We start from the raw sequence: 19,458 nt of genomic DNA, 5'->3' as shown, positions 1-19,458 counted from the left end.
CCTTCTGGGCATCGCAAGCGATTTGGGAAAATGAATATCCTGCAATGTCGGGTATAAAAAAGATTCATCTACAATAAGCGATTCCGTCACCGCGCGCAATACGCTACACAACCCTTAAAGTAGATATATAAAAAGAAAGAATGCAATACAACACATTTCAGGTTACGCACCGCATTGCCAGTTATTCCCCGTAAGTGGATACTATTAACCAATTAATTTTTAATGTACTTTTCAACATAAATATTTGCTTGTTCTTTAGAAGTGATTTCACCGAGAAGGAGCAACACGCAATATAACCGGTAAAAAGGAACGAAAAGAGCGAAGGACGAAAAACGAAATATAAAAAAATTAGTCTTAAGTTTTTTAAGATCTCAAGTGGATTAAAACCTTTGGCAATTTTAACATGCACCCATACTGGTTCATCATCGATTACATCAACGTTTCTATTTACATTTTTTTTACTTTTTTCTTAATTTGCAAAATCATTGAGGAATCATCGGGATTGTTACAAGTTATTATTATTATCCTTGTTATTATTATTATTATTGTTGTTAAAGCTTCTTGAAAATCGAGCATATTATATATAAAACTGTTTGGTTTAAATTTACTCAACCAAAAAGGCCAAGTATAACTGTCCACAAAAACCATCGCACCACATAATAATGATCATAAATATGGAGAGCAGTCGTTTATGTCTGAAATCGTAAAATCATTTATTTTCTTTTGCTTTTTTTTTTTTAAATTAATATTTATTTTCTGCAGACATATATAATAAATGATCTTATTATCATTTTATATAGATATATGTATATCTGTATGTAAATAAACGTACATATATATATATAAAAATATATATATAATGTGTATATTTTACATATATATTGCGAGCCCATTTCTATGGATTCCAAGTGAAAAGAAAAAATGAGAAAATTTTCAAACTTTGCCATATAATAAAACTAACAAACACGATACTAATTGGGAACAAATTATAATAATAATGATAATAATAATGATGATGATGATGATGATGATGATGATAATAGTGATAATTTGAATAAAAATAATAATAACTATAGCAGCAATAACGAGAACGTATGGTTTGTGTTTTTATGAAATCAATTATGAGGATTATCCACAAGCCGCCTTCTGTATTTTGTCCGATGATAGGGTGTTCTATTGATATATGACATGCTAACTGGCAGTCTAGTAGAAAAACAAATATTTATAAACGTGGAGAAAAGAAAAAGAAATTCATTTTTATATAATTTATAATAAATTTCAATAAAACAAAGCTCGTATATAAAATTGAAATTATATACAAAAGGATTTTTTCGTTTTCTTTTTTAAGTTTTAATAATAAAAAAAAGCATTATTTTATTTACCTAGAAAGGCGTTGGACACATGATTGATTCATTGATTGATTGATTGATTGATTGATTGATTGATTGATACATAGATGCGAACTTTTGATCGTTTTCATATTTACTTTCATTCATAAACTAAGGTAGTTATATATACATACGTATATATGTACATAGATATAAAAGAATATTTAATGCATACAATTATTAAATACATTTGTTTGACTGCACGTCTTACGTCTGTTGGTGGCTTTTTATTTTATTTTTTATTTATTTATTTCTTGTTTTCTCTTTTTATTTTTTATGAAAATGTTAAAAATTTAACGATTATGCGCATAAGGACACGAACAAAAAACACAAGGGCCAAAATGTTAAATCCTATATCGCGCAGATATATCAGGCTATAAATATGCAAAAGAAAAGAAATGATTTCTGATATTTTCAAACATATGTACACAACAAAAACAAAAAAAAAAAAAATTATTATGCCATCTGTAACACAAAAGTAAAATAAAATAAGTAAGAAAATTATATTCGGCCGCGACCGAATCTCTTATACCCATCACCGTTTAATACTGATCAATGCTATAAAAGCCTTATGTAGTCTCTGAAGCTTGTTTCTGAACGTTGCACATATTTTGATAAAAGAACGTAATTTCAATACACTTTAAGGCGAAAAGAAGAAAAACTAAATTTCCATTCCCTACTGTATTGGGTGGGCGTGACTGAATTTTGCATCTTGTATCTATTGCAGTTTGTGAATAAGGAGCAACAACCACAGAAAACAAGTGCTCTGTTCGGTTTGAGTTTTTTTCAAGTTCTTTAGCAAAATTTACCACGGACACTATACAGTTGAGCGGATGGACAGATGGGCAAACGAACAGGCTTTAGTGCATTCCGAATTTGACGCTGGTCAACAATTTATATACTTTATGGGGTTATTGAAGCTTGCTTGTTCGCATCCTAAAGGTTTTGACATAAGAATGAAAATTTGGTACACTCTAACGTTAAATAGGCGTTGGCAATTTTAGAGGTGCCATAGCATCGCCCATAGCAAATACGGTCCACTTTTTATAAGTTTTTCTGCTGTAATTTGTGAGTAATGAGCAAAAACCTATTTTTTCTCTTCTTGGGAAAACCGCCTTGGCCTCAGTTCACGCGGTGCTCCAGACCTTGTCCTTCGATTCGTTTAATCCACTTTTAATATCAATCTGTGTGCTAGGTTGGCAAATTTGAAGCCGGTAACGTCATTTTTACAACCAGAAGAACGTTTAAAAAGGCAGATGGACCGACGGACGTGTTTACATCACTTGAAAATTTCATGTTGATCAAGAATATATATATCCTTTATCGAATCTCTGGGACTTCCTTTTGAATGTTGCAAACTTTTTGACAAAATGAATATATTCCTCATCCTTCGGTAATGGGTACAAAAACAATAACACATTTATATGATAACAATATAACAACACACATGAACATTAACATGTACGAAGATATGCAAGTTTCGGTGAAGTTATGAGTTTAATTTGTTTTTTCTTCTCTTTTTGATGCAGCAAATATATACAAAATAATATTATACATATAATGCGCGTTTATCCTTTAAATAAACATTAATTCAATATTAAATATCGAGTATGCATTTAGGCATTTTCAATTCTTCTTCACGTTATTAATAATAAATAAAGAATATAAATATGTGTCTGGATATGCAGATGTACGTATATATGCATATAACGTTATAAGTAGATAGTCTAAAAAGTAATGGAACTTAGTAGAAATCTAAACTCCATTTTCCATGCATTTTTGGGCCAACCCTTTCTATATGCATATAAATTGAAATTTATTTCATAATAACATTTATCCCTAATGGCAAGAGGCTCAATATTTTTTACACTAACTAATATTACTTTAGTGTAAAGGGTTGAGCTATGAGAAAAAAAGAAGCATGGAAATATATGGACAAAAACTCGGAACTGAAAACCCATTGTTACGATACAAAAGTATTCTATGTCCAATCAGTAATTATGTACTTATTTACATGTGCTGGTATCAAATGCTAAATGAGGTACGTAAATCTTTTTCGTCTTAAAACGAATTTTGCATGCCCTCCATTATAAGTTAACTGTTACATGGAAGTACGACAGTTGTCCCGCTGTTGGGAGATCAGAAGATTTTCTTGGGTTTTAATCTCCGACGCGTACTTCACGATCGAATAATCTTTCTTTCAATCCACATTTTTTTATCAAAATTCATGCATTGTTAGGGGAATTTTCTCGAAAGGCAAACCAATACAGTTAACCTGTTTTAGAACTTTGAATAAACTTGGAATGTATAGCTGTGCCTCTCTTTATCTGTTCTCCATTTTGCTTGCTCTTTATTTTTCCTTGTTTTCGAAAAACAAATAAAAACACCGTAGTGGGCCACGAACCCTCATAAATTAGCCTTCACCGCTCTGCAGTTGTTCACAAAGAGACTTTCCAAAACAAGGCGTTATATGAGAAGTGGTTGGCAAAGTGATGTGATCCCACCCATGTTGAACACCGTTGAACACCAAAACAAGTAATTGTACTAAATTTCATCGATATATCCGAAAAATTGCACCCCGCAGGTTGAACGTAAGAAAACAAGACCTACAGACGCGCAGGCAAGCTTAGATCAATGAAGAAAGTGATTCTGAATCGATTAACACAATAAATTTTAGATTCTTCTCAAATCCTTTTGAATGCTGCATACATCCACACAAACTTGATATACCCCTGCGGTATAGGCTATTAAATAATATTATATTTTCGGCTGTCATTGCTTTCATTTGAAAACGAAAAATAGTTCGATTATCTATAATATTGGATGAGCGTGACCCATTCTCTTTTTTCTTGTACATGCAATGTAGGATCACCCAGAGTATAAACGTAAAAATTTTGATCGTCATACATTTTGTTGGTGTTGAGTATTATGTAAAAAACTCAGGAGGCAGAGGCATTTTCCGTTTAGTCTGCGCGTGCCCCATAATCGATTTAGTCATACCGTCTGCAAGAAATTGCAGCGCTCTGCCGAAATTTGAAAAATCGGGAAAATATTTATAACAAACGAACATACAGACGGACAGATGAAAAAAGGGAACTACTTAGATCGATCCACAAATTGACATATTTGTGAACAAGTCAGGGTTACATTGCGTACAGTTTGTTAATTATACAATCTACTTCTTGAGTTTAAAAATACCAAAAAGTTTCAATATCGAACGACCTTCAAGTAGCTGGCATTAAACTCATGTAGACTACTTGTTCAGGAGTTATTTGAGAGCGGTTGTCTACGGCACATACACGACAAAATTCTGTTCACGCATTAAAAACGAATGGTGAAAGGGCTATCGATGAAAGTAAGCCAAATTTAGTGAAAAGTGCTCGAAATTCTGGTTCGTCGGGCTATTTCCTGTAAAATCCGCCATGGCCGCTCTTTGAACGATGTTGTATTTAAATTTTAAAAAAAGTTTTTTTTTAACTTTTTCCAGCTGTTCTCGGAAAATCATATACTGCCTCCTCGAAAAAATGTATTATATTTGTGCCAATTTTTTTGCTTCAAACGAAATTCTGGTTTTTATTTCTATAAAGAATAATTTTCATATGGTATGTTTTTCACTTCACTAATCCGTTGAATTGTTATTTTTAAAAGTTCGATGTTCAAATCGTTATTTTCATGTTTAATTAAATGTTTCATTATGTTCAGCAAATGATTAGCAAGTATGCAAATATGAAATCGGAATTTTAACATTTTTTTTTTTTTTATTATGATTTGGACATCTGGCAACAATACCCAAAGATACTTTTTCTAATTGCAAGAAGCTTTCGGGCCGTACTTGTAACGTATACTAACTGCTAACGTGATGAAAGACGAATTTATTTTGAAAATATCAAGCGTAAAAATCTATGTTTTCCAGCCCTATCATTCACATCAACAGTGATATTGAATCACTTTGACAAGAAGTCGATATCTTGTGTTTGATAGGACCAGAAGATCTGTTATTAGCCATTCACGCCTGGTGGAATGATTAATACCAAAGAAGAAAAGCGTTTGCTGCTTAAAAAAGGCAATACTAGATAATTGTTTCCCATGAGACCTGACCATCCATCGATTCAGCAGATTCGGTTCGCGATGCGTTGGAAGCACGTAACTACGAAGTGTAGGCTCAAGCGGCTTACGTTATTAGAACTGAGTTAATCGATTTAACGAGGAACCGTCATATTCTTTCAGTTTCTTTCACTACAGAGCCTAACAAATAAGAATCACAACCGTTAAAACGGGCACAATCGAGTTTAATTTCCGGTACGGTAGAGAATACTTCAACAACGTTTGCCACGCAATCGCAGGTATAGTTAATGCGTGGTAACAGTTGCCCCTGACTGTCACCGTGCTTATACACTTACAGGGTACATCCTTTAACAGCGTTATCATAAAGTGAATGAAATTTTGAGCATACGCTAAGTAGAAGGATTAGCTTGCAATTTTTAGTTGTATAAAATTCCTACCAAATCAACTTTTAAGACCTGGACCCATTTATTACTTTGCCGGTTGATAGAATCTCGACGACTAACACGGTTAAGTTTAAGGAAAATATTGATAAGTCGATCTGACACAATATAACTAATTACATCAAAGATTTTCAAAATAGACTCAAAGTTGAGGCTGAATGAAGTAAGATACAACACGTAAAACTTAAGTCATTGTGAAGTCGTCTCTTCAGCACTTTGGCAGATGATCACTACGACGAACGTTAATCGATCATTTTGTTTTTATCACAATGTATGGACAATGACATTTGCGTACATAACGTCACACGGAGAGAGAGAGAGAGGGCGACCGAGAAAAGGAATAGGAGAGGTTTTTATGCGTTCACTAAATTGAGCAGAAAATACATAATTTAATCTATGAGAGATGTCCAACTTAGTGGCATAGCAAACATTTCCTGCAAAGGAAGGAGCAAAGCATTGCTCTTTCATTTCCTTTATAAAAACGTAATTTTCTTTCATCCACATTCATATCGGCGTTGATATCGCTGATCGATATCGATGGCAAGCTACCTGTAAATGAACCAATGACTTCTACGCTAAAGAAAAGAGTATTTCCTCTTTAGTCAAACTATAACGACAGACTTTTTGGCGATCCCTACTCACATTTATAATCTTTTCAGTCTTCATTTTATTTCTTATACGCTTATAATGCAATTAAGGTCAATTAGTCTTTAGTGAAATGATGTGCAATGCGTAAGTAAAATGGCTTAGCATATTTAATTGATTACGGATTAGATTTTTAATTTAATGTCGATGTATGATGAAATTGTAATTAACAATCTCTTACGCACTTATAATTGAACTTTCCAGTTTATTAGAGACTATTATTGAACAAATGAAGTATGTGTTTGTGAGTGTTTTTTTTTTTTTGAGGAGGTGGGTAGGCGGTGGTGGAAGGGAACTTAACACTAACATCGTTTATAGCAATATTAATTAATTAAATGCAATCAAATAATTTTCGAAGCCGATTAGTCAAGTAGTTTGCAAAGGCAATGCTGATTATAGACTGACCAAGTACAATGATGTATTTATTCCTATATGTGTATAGTATGTATGCATAATCAGTCGTCAAACAAAAACCTCTAATGGTCAGTTTATGCTTTCAACCTAAGTAAATAAATATCCTAACATTGAACTGAATTGATGTAATGTAATAAATGTATATGTGGTATGTAATTATGTTTGTGTATTACAGTTTATTTCTTTGTTAAGATCATCAAGAAGAAAAAAAAAATTGATTAGACAGGTGCAAAACAAGCTAATAGAATATTTGAAAATTTTAAAATCATACCTGCTCCCTGCTCCCGCGCCTCGTTCATAACGGTCATCAGTATCGTGATGAGAAGCGGGGACCGCACGTTGACGTGCAGTTGTGCTTGTACCATAACCGCTACTTGTAGTGCTACTACTCGATGGCGTGGTATAAGCTGATGAAAGTCTGGAGGTGGCATCGTCGCGTGAATTGCGTCTCGCTTCAAGACGATCACGAAAAGATGAGGCAGCTGAACTTCCAGCCACCGCGGTTGAAGAATTTGTGCTAGCTGTAGTCTTATTTGCACTATTCGCTGATGTTTTTGCAGATTGAGTGTCAATCTCGTCTTCCGATTCTTCAGTTGAGGTTTCCTCCTCACTACTAGAGGATGAGTCTGTTTTGTTCTTATCCGCTGCCGCAGTACTATGTTGCGGTAAAAAGCGACTTACGAACGGTTTCTTCTCCGTCGAAGCTGGAGTGCTAGTTGCCGGAGCGATTGTTGTCGGCCGCGTACGAGCAGGACTTTCACGAGCTGTTGAATAGCGGCTGACAGACGGTGCGCGACTTGTACTAGTTGGTGCTGTCGATGCAACAGCCGCAGCAGCAGCCACCGAACTGACTGAACTTTCAGCCGAGGCACTCGAATCACTGCTACCCGAACGTGTACTTTTCTTTACCGCTGTCACTTGTGGTGGCACTGGCGGTACTGTTTTTGACTGTTGAGTAGGAGGAGATCCGTCAGAGTCTTTATCAGAATCACTGACATTCTAACAAATTTTAATGCATTTGCATTCAATGTTTGTAGTTTTCAATTTTTCATTTTTTTTTTTTTTTTTTTTTTTTTGTATTGCATATTTATGGTTTTTTTAAGACGATGATGCGATCGAAAGGCAGATTATATGAAGAAACATGACAGGCGCAGAGAGAAAAAGTAAATGATAGAGAGGATTTTATGCGCGTGAACCGTGATTTAAGCAAACGAAGGCAATAAAAGAAAAAATATCAAAGAGCTTATAAATAATGAAATAATTAAAAAGCAATCAAAGTTAGGGTAAGGTACTTGAAATGTTTACAATTTAAAGGACAAACAGAGCAGAGATTTTTGTACTAAATCAATCTTTTTTTTTTTTTTTTGTTTAATTTCAGGCTAAGTGCCTGTACTTTGTATACATGTAACAGCAACGATTTTTGCATTTAATACTCTGCATAGAAATGATTAAAAGAATTGTTTTCTAAAGGGATCTAAATGTACATCAGGAATTCAAAAGACCCGAAATGATGTCTTAAATCTTTCTAGAAGAAATCAAATATCAAAAGTAAAAAGAAAATCTTTAACATGATAAGTAATAGTAACAAAAACAATAATAGTGAATATTACTGCAATAAGTTGTAAGTAATTACACGTCATTATAATCTATTATTAATTGAAATTATTTATTTTTGAAATTTTGAAAACAATTATAACTTAACATTTTACCACACACTCTTAAAGAGTACTTAAGGCTTATAATACAAACTGTTTTTCCTTTTCGTATTTTTTTCTTTTAATGCAAACTTGACAAACACAATTAACAAGGTAACATAAGTCTCATAACAATAACATCATCAATTATGCAAGCTTCTGATGTCCTTTTATTTGTACGACATGTAGTGTACTATGTGAGCTGGTGGCGTATAAGTGGTTATATGTGTGTATTAATTTGGGCAAGAGTATGAGCAGAATGATTCTAAGAAATGAGAAAGGAGTGAGTGAGAAAGCAACAAAACGAATTGCTTCCCTTTCTTCCTCTTCCATCGAAAGACGAGGATCTATTGATTTTATTAGTGCCTTAACCGAAGAGTTAATAAGTTACATAAATAAACGTTAGTTGCCTAAGTACCTCCTAATGTTTTTCCTTTTGATTTGCAAAGTCTACCTTTTTAGTAAAAAAATAGAAACTTTTCTAAATTTTTTATGAACTTTGTCAAACTTCACCTTCGAATTTAGCAGTCTTAGGTACACAAACGCTCATATGTCGTCGCTATTGTCATCTCGTTAAACAAAGAATTGGCGGCCGCGTAATAAATTCCTACCGGTATATATTTTGCAGAATAGTTCTTTGCCGAAATAGGACGCAAAAGTATAAGCACTTGAGGCAGTGCTTCAGGAGAGACTCAAACTTATCAGAATCTGTGCATATTCCTGCTTAATTTATGTATCAATTACATGCCATACATGAACCATTGAAGTCGAATATTAATGCAATTCATAAGTCCAAAGCAATAAGCTATGAGACGACAGTTTTTGCCGCGAGATAATTCTCAGCAGTTTGATTGCCAATTGCTCACTTTTATTCCACTGAAGATTGTTATTAAGGAAAGTCACCAAAATAAGGCCTTGAAAAACCAAACGGAATGAAACTATATTTATAAAGTTTCGCGCATTTCACATCAGCCATGTTCTGAGAGTGAACAATGCCTATTGTTGGAAAGTGCTGTCAAGAGTAGGGTACTTTCGGTAAATATTTTGTGAATTGGAATCTCATGATAAATATTTTGAGATGAGTTCAGTTGCAACCTGAACAGCGTTGATGGAAACTATGTTCGATCTCAGTGAAAAAACGCTATATAAGCTCGATAAGTTTGAAATGCCGTACACCATTTTTTTCCCACATCCATTTATTTATTTGAACGTTGTAAATCCGTTCGACATTCATCCTTCTCGCTTCGGCTGTGTGCCTAGTAATGGGTCTGTCCCTCTATCTCGCCATTCGTCCAATTCATCCAATAATAACGTTACAAAAAGTGAAACCTTTACACAAATAGTTTTTTTTTAGTTTTGTGCTTCTCTGAAACCTTTTCTCAATCAAATAGAATATAATCCGAAAATAATTAGATCCCGTCAAAAGTTCGATATGAAAATCGTTTAAAATGTCCAGCTAACATATCCGTTATTTAGAAAAAGTCGAATGAAGTGATGGAGTGAAAATATTCATATTATTCTGGTATAATATTGAATGCTTGTCATGTTAATCACTAACTCTACCTTCCAGCTGAACTCATTATTACATACACTTTCGGAAACAATAATTTTGTATTGCATAGGATATTTCATAAAAGAAGCGCAAATTATTTTCTTTCCGCTCCAACGGTAAAGTTTTCCTTATCTAATTAAATCTGAAGAAAATTCTTTATTAAAAGGTCACGCTATCATGTCTGACACCATTCTTATCCCTTCGCATATGTATGGATGCATTGGACTCTTAAGCTTAAACATATATATAACAGTTTCAGGTTAACGTAGAATAGTGATGCTCTTAATTTAATAAAATTCGTTAATAATATGAGGGTTACATAAACAAAACAGAACAATTATTTCGAACAGGGAATAGATGTGAATTGAAACAAAGAAGAGGACAATACAAAAGGATTAACAAAGTAAACTTTTATATAAAAGATTCTTTATTTATATATTAAATGTTAATTAAATATGCAATAAAAAAAACATCACAGGACAATCACTGGATAAGATAACAAGGAAAATGAGTTACGACGAGCCGATTGTAGAGGATTTGCACGTCGAAATGACCTTTAACGTCTTAAACTATTCAACTATTCTTCAACTATTAATTGTTTAACTACCATTACTGCTATCTTCTTCAGTATCTTGCTCATCTGTTTCTTCTTCCACTCCATCGACAGCTTCTTCAGTCCTAATTTGATTATTCGAAAGGTCTGAAGTTTCTTTAACTGGAATTGTTGTTGCGCTACTAAGGTCTGCTCTATGGCTAACAAAAACGTTTGAATTTTTTATTTCATTCTCACCTTCCTCACTTTCTACATCACTTTCTACACTTTCTTCTTCCTCTTCTTCGCTATCTTCACAATTCTCCTGGGAAATTAATTCTAACCGTGAAGGTTCAGCTTGTCTTGAACTCATTGTTTCACTCGCGTCATTTTCTTCTACACTCGCCTTTTCATCTTCCTCGCTTTCTTCTTCGACATCGTCACTGCTGCTATCATTGCTATCTTCTTCATTTGTTTCATTCACACTCACCTCTGTTCTAGGTGGGGTCCTACGCACTGGCGACGTGTGTTGGGAGGAGCTGTCACTCTCTTCGCTATTGCCCAATGAACCCACGTTTCGTTTCAAAGCGGCTACCCGATCCACAGCGGGACGTTCGGTTTCTGTAAGCGATTGTACAGTTGCTGAAGTCGTTGTACTTGAAGTGCTGGGAGCATTTTTATTCTGACGTTTGATACGATTTATTTCATCGTCTTCGGAAACTTGTCTTTGAACGCCAGACTGTTGTTGAGTTTGCCTGGCCCTGGCCATGGCCGCTTTTTGCGCTTGAATGGCTGCTTGAACAGCTGCTTGGGCACCGGCGTCAGACTTCTTCTCTTTTTTCTCTTTACCAATTTCTGCTAAACGCTGAATGACCCGGGCGCAATCGCTTAAACGTATAATGCCGCTTAATTGGCCGCGGGAGGCGTCTTCGCCATCTTTAACTTTATCCTTTTTCTTTTCTTGCTCTTGTCGTTGCGATAGCTGTTGCTCGCTATCGGAGTCGTCATTTTGATGGGAACGAACGAAACGTGAACGGAAACGCGATTTTGCTGGGCGAGTAGATTGTTCATTATCGTAATCATTATCGTAGTCGTAATCGGGTCGACTGTAACGGTTCGAGCTTATATCACTATAACGATCGGTATTTATCCGCACTGGACGCTCGCCAAATTTGCGACCACCCAATACCGGTTCGTCATTATAACCACAGCGTTCCTCTTGCTGACGATACTGGCTAGCTAAACGGTGATCACTTTTCGAACGCATCAAACCTGGCTGTAGAGTTGAAGGTGGAGCCAAATGAGCACTGCTAGTTGACCCTCCTGTTGAATGAGTCATTATATTCAAATCACCAAAAGTAGATAAGTTCATGACCAATTGATTAGGATCCATAGAAACTACAAAACGCACACGACGTGTATAATCGGAATTTTCATATTCAAAGTGACGCAAAAACTCAACAGTCTTCAAAAAGATCTCCTTCGTATCCATTAGTTCGCAATCGTCCCAGTCTACTGCATCATTCATATATTTATCAACTATGTCACAGTTACTGTTAATATTGTTAATTTCAGCGTCCAGATTCTCCTTCAATGTGCTTAGGTTACGCAACTCCCCCGTCAAATAACGGTCGATTTCACCTTTCAACTGATCGGAACGGTCTTTAATGGCTTTTGTTACTCGTCGATAAATTTCATCAATTTCCTCGGTAGTACTGGTACAATTCGTTTGTAAACTCACCATATTTTTCTCAATTAAAGCTAACGCATCTTGTAGTCGATGTAAACTACGACGAATCTAAGGACAGAAAAATCATTAAAATTTCAATTTCTCGTTACGAGCTCAGCTACCTGCGAATTGAAACGTGCTATTTCGCGTCGCAAAATGTCCATATGCGCACTTTTACAGTCCTCGCATATCTTCTTCTCACAATGTGCACATGGTTGTAAATATGCTTTTTCAGAGCAAACATTACAACGTTCCATGATTTGTCCTGGAACGAGGAATCAACGAAAAGTAGATCAATAATATATTACACTGAAGAATAGAAAATCAGGAATAAAGCACTAGCAAGCATGTAAAGTGTTCTTGAAAGTTCCCAACCTGAAAAACTATCAGTTAAACGACAACTATCAACAACAACCAAAAAAATTCAAAGATATTCTTATACGTATTAAAAAGGAAGCTAAAATAATATCATCATTCATTCTCGTCATGAAATGGCATTGGCGCTTTTAACACTAAACTAAATCGTAGCACGCACACATTAGACAATTGAAACTGGTCCAATAACTGCTGAAATTCGCATAAGTTGTATTTTACAATTTTATTTTGATAAAAGCGCAAGTATGATAACACTTTTGCTTTTTATGGGAAACGTAGGAGAAGGTAGCCCAGTTGCGTCATACCCCCTTTTTCGATTTTTAGAAGGCCATTTACGTTGATCAACATGCAATAGACGAATTTTCCATATTTCGTTTAAAGTCGAGCAAAATCGCAAACAACTAGGCTTTTCATTGCCAACTATCTGTGCATTCTACACCACATTTTATCAGTGGAGTTAAGGCTAGCTGGCTTTAAAAAGCAGGAAAAGAGGTTAATTCGGGAATGCAATAACGCACTGTAGGTAATCAGTGTAGTGGCGACGAGGGAGAGGTTGTGGCAGTCGTTTTTTGCTTTGCTAGTTTCCCCCGATCATTGGAAAATTGATGACAAGATAAACGTTATCGGAGGCGCTTTGTTGCAGCCCATGCCGAATAGCTCGCACTGTAGGCGATCACTGCAGTGGTGCGTGCGGGGGGCAGGTATGATCGCCGTCCCTTACGTCGGTAGTTTCTCCCCGCCCATTGGAAAATGTATGAGAAAATAAACATTATCGGCCAGGTTTTTATACAACCCACGTCAACTCGCGTTTCAGAAAGTTTCGTACTCTGTATTAGTGTACAAAAATTTATAGAAGGGACATCAAGTGCCCGCATATGTACCTCTGAAGCCTGATCGAACGAGAAAAAGGCACAAGTTTTCAATAAACTTGTGCTTGAAGATGTGACACGCATATGATGGCCGCCTGTGATCTATGGCCTATCAAATTGGATGTTCGTGGACCAGAGAATTGGTACACTTATGAGCAGATTGGCCCTTCGAATAGCATTGTCATGGCTCTTTCAGATTGTCACTTATTTCGCTCTCTACACGACTTTCCGAACGATGCCAAGTTGTAGAAGAGATCTGTAAGAACTGTATGCCCCAAATGCTTGCCTTGGCATTACAAAATGTTAAGAGGAACGAGGTTATAGTATGCAGGCAGGCTCAGTATTTTTGAGGAAACTTATTACACAAATTTATTTTCACTTAAAAGTGCCGACGTATTCTTTTAAATGGTGAATATTGAATTTCAAAAATGTGCTTAAATCTGCAAATCCTCTTATTAATGTCATAAATGATTTTAAGGAATTTTCCTGTTTTTTCCCATGTTTCTTTTTTTCATTGTCTTCTTGTTGCCCATTGCGCTCGTTTACTACCAATGAATGTTGAGTGCAGGTATGCGACAGAATATCGAATCATATGGAAAGTATACATATAAACAGTATTCTTTTTTATTAAATAATCAATACACAGTGAGAAGAGACAACAAAGGAAAAAATTTTAAATCTTCTTGGGCGGAAATGTTACGAAAATATAAACAAGGAAGGAAAGTAAAAATCTAATAATTCCGCAGATTCCGCAGAAATTGTGTGTGACGTGGTGGATTCATTTTAGTGTCCATCAAACAGGAAAAGCAGAAAAATCATTTTACAAATTTTTCCCAAGTACAAGCCCCCTATCGAATATTCACGCTTAGGTATGTATGTGTATATGCTTACACACCTTATGTCAACGTCAAACTTGAACGCTTCGGGAAAATATAGGTTATGAATAAATGTTATTTTTAAAATATACTTTCAGTATATTCTGGATATTCCAGTGATGTAAATTTGCAACTCGCCGTCGAATTATTGCCTAAATTAGTTAACAGGATATATTTGTGTACGTAATTGCTTTCAATATACGATAATATTTATGATTGAATATAATAGCGAAGTCGCAGATAAATACAAGAGAAACTGATTTCCGTACTCACACATATGATACTTATCTTATGATCTTATGACTTATTATCTAATGAGAGATATTTTTTTATACCCATTACCGAAGAATGAAGGGTATAAAAAAAATTCAAAGTGGTTGCCACGCCCACAAGGTATATGTATTCTTGATCAGCATCAAAGTCTAAATTGATTTAAGCATATCCTGGCAGCAAAAATGAAGCTATCCACTTCACATTTGGCAGAAACAAACATACAAAAGTTCTCGTACGCAGGTTGGTATTGAAAATGGGCCAAATCGATCGAAGGACTCACCCGCGGAACCAAGTAAAATGAGAATGAATAAAAAATTGTTTTTTTCCTCATTACTCATAAACTATAGCAGATAAATCTACAAAAAATTTGAACAAATGCTCTATGGGCGATGCTCTAGTACCTCTACCAAAATGGAAAAAATTGCCGACGTGTCCACTTCTTATCATAGACCATGAAAATTTAGTTCTTTCACTTTTTTTTTCTCTCTTTTAGGATAACGGTAATGGGTATAAAAGATTCGATCGCGGCCGATTATAATTTTCTTATTAGTTTTTTTTTTTCTTTATTTGCTTTATATCACATTTTTCAGTATAAATAATATGACGCTGGGATTATTAAATAAACGGTTGATTGAAATATAAGTAAATTTGTTGATTATATCGGCAGCGCATATACGCGCATTAGAAATGTGCGTATGCCGTAATAATGCATCAAAAATGTTTTCGATATCAATTTCTCTTACGAACAAAAGCTAGTTTCATATCAACAACCCAGATTTTGTAAACCAAGAAACCCAACAAATTAAGCAAAATATGCATTTTTTTGATCTTCGATGCATTTGTGCAAATTTAACCGGATTATATTATACGATTATCTTCTATCATCTGCTGCTAGTGGATCTGGTAAATTTGTAAAAGTTAAATTGAAATCTATAAACATTCAAAAGATCAAAGTTGAGAACACGTGGGATCTTCCCGCACAGGCACCTACTATATCTGAAAACAAAAAGTGAAGCACGAAAAGCTCTTCCGCCTTGGAGTTAATAAAGCGCGGGAAAACCGTAAATTAAATTTATATGGTTTCTGTTGCCATAAGATATTTTAAGTGGTGATAAGAGAGGCTTGATCTTTTCGTTGAAAAGTTACCCTTGGGTAATACGAATAAATCAGTTTTTTTCGGACACAACTTGGTTTAGGGGCTACAAATATCATATTTCGTTTCGATTGCAAACGACATTTTCTCGTAAACACTCGTACAAAAAATATACCACATGTTTCCATATATTTATATTTATAAGTATGTCTATATAAGTATTTATATGTCTATATAAGCATTTATCTAGACATACTTATATATATTGTGAGGAACCAAAGTAGTCCCTCGTTTTGGCGTCACAGGTTTTTCGTCTCTGAGGGGGAGTGCTAGAACGAGTTAGGCTAAGAGAGTTATCATTTTTTGCAGCGATGATCAACAGGAGAACTGAAACGAAGAAAAATCAAGACAAAGATAGAAATTTCTTGTGAAACAAAACCTGGAGCCGCTAAGCTACCCCAGCACCAGGTTTTGGACGAAAATAACCTTCGCAATGTATACATTTACTTCTTCGTTTTATCTGCATTATGCATTTTATATAATTTATCATCGTAATTAGTTTATAAGTAATATATTTTTGTCTAAAATTTTAATATTATTATTATTCTATTTGTCTAATTTTTTAATATTTTAATATTATTAGTCAGTTGGCCGCGGAGTGAGTGAAAGAGTGGTTGTTTTGGTCTGGTTGGTGCGGTTGCAATGATGGTGGTGATAGGTCTTTAGATTAAGAAAAGTGAATTTATATTTGAAGTAGAAAAAAGGTAAAATTGTAATTTCAAACAAAAAATACTGAAATATATTTTTAAGAGAAAATATTTTAAATAAATACAAAAATCTTATATAAATTCAAATTGAGAAAATAAAAAGCCATTCAGTCTGTTTTAAAGAAATATTGATCAACGGCAAAAGGAAACTGCAAGAATTTTATTTTGCTGCAGTGACGATTAACAGTGGAACAGCCGCTCGAGCCGCTGAGCTACCCCAGCACGAGGTTTTGGGCAAAAATAGCCGTTTATAATATAAAACCGTACCTGAGTAAGCAAAGGATCGCCACCGACAATTCAATGGATGCGGGTTCAAATCTCAAGTGCGGCAGAGTTTTATCACTAGGAAGCTTAGGAACATTTGCCTACAATGTCAGTGAGTTTAAAGTATTAAATTGTAAGTTTGGTACATTTTGTTTCTCCTACCTCTATCTATGTGTTTGATAAGAAACGCGTTTTCTAGGATTTACTGGAGATAATGGGTAGAAGTCCCCCCGGAGAAAGTTCACGCTTTACCAGTACAATGCGTTGCAGAGTTGGTACGTTGGCTAGGCAGCCATTCCAAAAATAATAAGACTAATAGTCAATCTTTTAAAAGTACATTTTAAAAAAAAATTCCCAAGTTTTTTGTTATTTTTTTTGACTAAATCTCTAACGAAAGGTTGGATAAATTTTAACGCACAACTTCAATCTCCAGTTACATTCATCGTATTATTACCATTGCTATTACTATTATTGTTATTCCAATCTAGTTATAACCTCTTTGCTAAACAAGCAACCGAGTGAAGAAGCATTTTTTCAAACGGAATTTAAAAAAAGAAAGCAAACTAATCCAGACCTAGCAAACCCAATACAACTAAGCTATTAAATATTATATGTTTTCATTTATTAAATAAAATAAATCACAAATACAACCTATTGTGTAGAAGAATTCTTTTTGGAAAATCTCTTTTAAAGAGCTCTAGAGACGTGAAGATGAATGCGCGGTCAATCGGTTGCCATTTATCAAAATTATATTTATTGACCGAGATTCAACTGCAAAAGGTAATCTAAAGATCAATCATAACCAGTCATCGCCAGTTTCAATCAGTAGTAATAACTCGAAAAAGTTTGGCAACTATGCCCGCGCATTGTGGTCGTACTGTTTTACTTTGTATAAAAAATTTTGCAAAAATCAATTCTTTTTTTTATCTTATTGCTTTATGCATTTTTAAAGCCCAACTAATTATAAAAGTACAGAAGTGTTCAAATTAATTGCACTTTTTATCGTTCCTCTTGGTTTTTGCAATCATCGCTTGATACTTCTCGTTAATAAATTTCTTTCTTTCTTTTTGCGTGTTTAGAGCTTTTCTCTTCGCTTGTTCCTTATTTACTGTGTCTTAACTAGCGTGAAGTTCACGTCTAACTTGAGACATCCTTTTTGTGCACTCGAAAATCTTTTTTGATTTTTTGTTCTGTTTTTCATAATCGCTATCTTGTCTGTCACTTTTGGACATAGAGTTTGCTTTACATTATGTCAAACGGCCCTGAAGCTGAACGATTCATTACTTGTTGACTTTGCGAAGATTTTGTCATGCAAAGTGTGCAGGTATCAACGGCCGTGATGCAGATGTATTCCTAGATCCTTCGAAAGGTTTACGGTGGTCAGGTTGCGACTTTACGAAGCGAACTATTGACTTTAATAACTTGTTCACGGAGACAAAGAACGCGTTTTCTAAATTAAGCAAAAATGTCGTAACTTTGTATGGAAAAATGGAAAAATTCGAGGCAGTGTTCCATGAGTGTCTGGAGTACTCATCTTTTCCCCCATCCTGTAAAAGACCAACACATAGCGTAGCGTGTGGTACGTCACTTCCTGCTTCGCCCTCGTCGACTCATGTGAGTTTACCTACGAAGAACCGTTATCATTGAGTAATAAAAAATCTACAAATAAGCCGGGAAACCCTCCTCGTTTAAGCTAAGCTGAAATGACAAGAGTATCTCCTCCGAATAGTGCCATTCAGTCTACTCAGTGTACATTTCCAAAAAATATTAATAAAAATAACAAATTTGCCTCCCACCTGCCTTTTCGGATGTGTCTGCTGGTCACCATTGGCTTTGGGCAAGTCGTACAAGCTGCACGTGTAAATGTGCTCTCCCCCTCTATATTTTCACCAAATCAAATCTCTTTACATGCGAATTCTATTTTTTCTAGTAGGGATGACGTCTGCTTGACGAGGAGTATCCCCTAGAAAGCCAATACTCTTGTCTACGCTGACGGTTGACACTTCTGACGATAATATAAAAAGTTATTTGGCTCTAAAGTCCCGTCCGTCAATTTGAAGCGTGTAAGCATTTTCAAATTAGCTCCGTCGCACCTAGAGCTATCTCCTTTTTTAAAGTGTTAGTTCAGTGTGAGAACAGGGAAATTTTGTTAAACACACCATTGTGGTCAGATGGATCCTTAGTTAAAGAATGCATCCCTCGCGATCAACCACGTAATACTAATTCGGTCTTTCATCTTCAAAAAGCTAAATGTTTCTTTAGGCCATGTAACTTTTATTTACCAAAATGTTAGGGGCCTAAATACAAAAATTCGCTCTACTTTTCTAAATTCAGTGAGCGAGGAGGTTTCCTGCTTGACCATCACTGAAACTTGGTTAAAGCCTGATTTACATTCATCGGAACTTTTTCACAATTCTTTCCAGGTTTTTAGAAAGGATCGATTGGATTGCACTAGTGATGGTACTTTAATTGTCACATCTGCT

The 19,458-nt window shown here is 35.0% G+C and overlaps 1 protein-coding gene across 13 annotated transcripts in view; it reads right to left on the bottom strand.

The window, feature by feature from the left end:
* LOC119640955 (RING finger protein nhl-1) overlaps nt 1-19,458 on the bottom strand; it is an 88,530-nt gene that overhangs the window by 16,898 nt on the left and 52,174 nt on the right. For 9 of the 13 annotated variants that reach the window (XM_038039336.1, XM_038039338.1, XM_038039340.1 and 6 more), the window contains 3 exons: nt 12,582-12,724; nt 11,221-12,528; nt 7,224-7,951 (listed from right to left, as the gene is read on the bottom strand). In XM_038039336.1, the coding sequence (XP_037895264.1) occupies nt 7,224-7,951; nt 11,221-12,528; nt 12,582-12,724 (2,179 nt within the window). The remainder of the gene's footprint in view (nt 1-7,223; nt 7,952-11,220; nt 12,529-12,581; nt 12,725-19,458) is intronic. The other 4 variants (XM_038039346.1, XM_038039348.1, XM_038039344.1 and 1 more) reach the window with 3 other exon arrangements.

The sequence above is a fragment of the Glossina fuscipes genome, unplaced genomic scaffold, assembly GCF_014805625.2.
Source record: "Glossina fuscipes isolate IAEA_lab_2018 unplaced genomic scaffold, Yale_Gfus_2 133, whole genome shotgun sequence".
NCBI classification, from domain to species: Eukaryota; Metazoa; Arthropoda; class Insecta; order Diptera; family Glossinidae; genus Glossina; species Glossina fuscipes.
The sequence above is the reverse complement of the archived record's forward strand: the minus strand, read 5'-3'. Positions and strand labels throughout refer to the sequence as shown.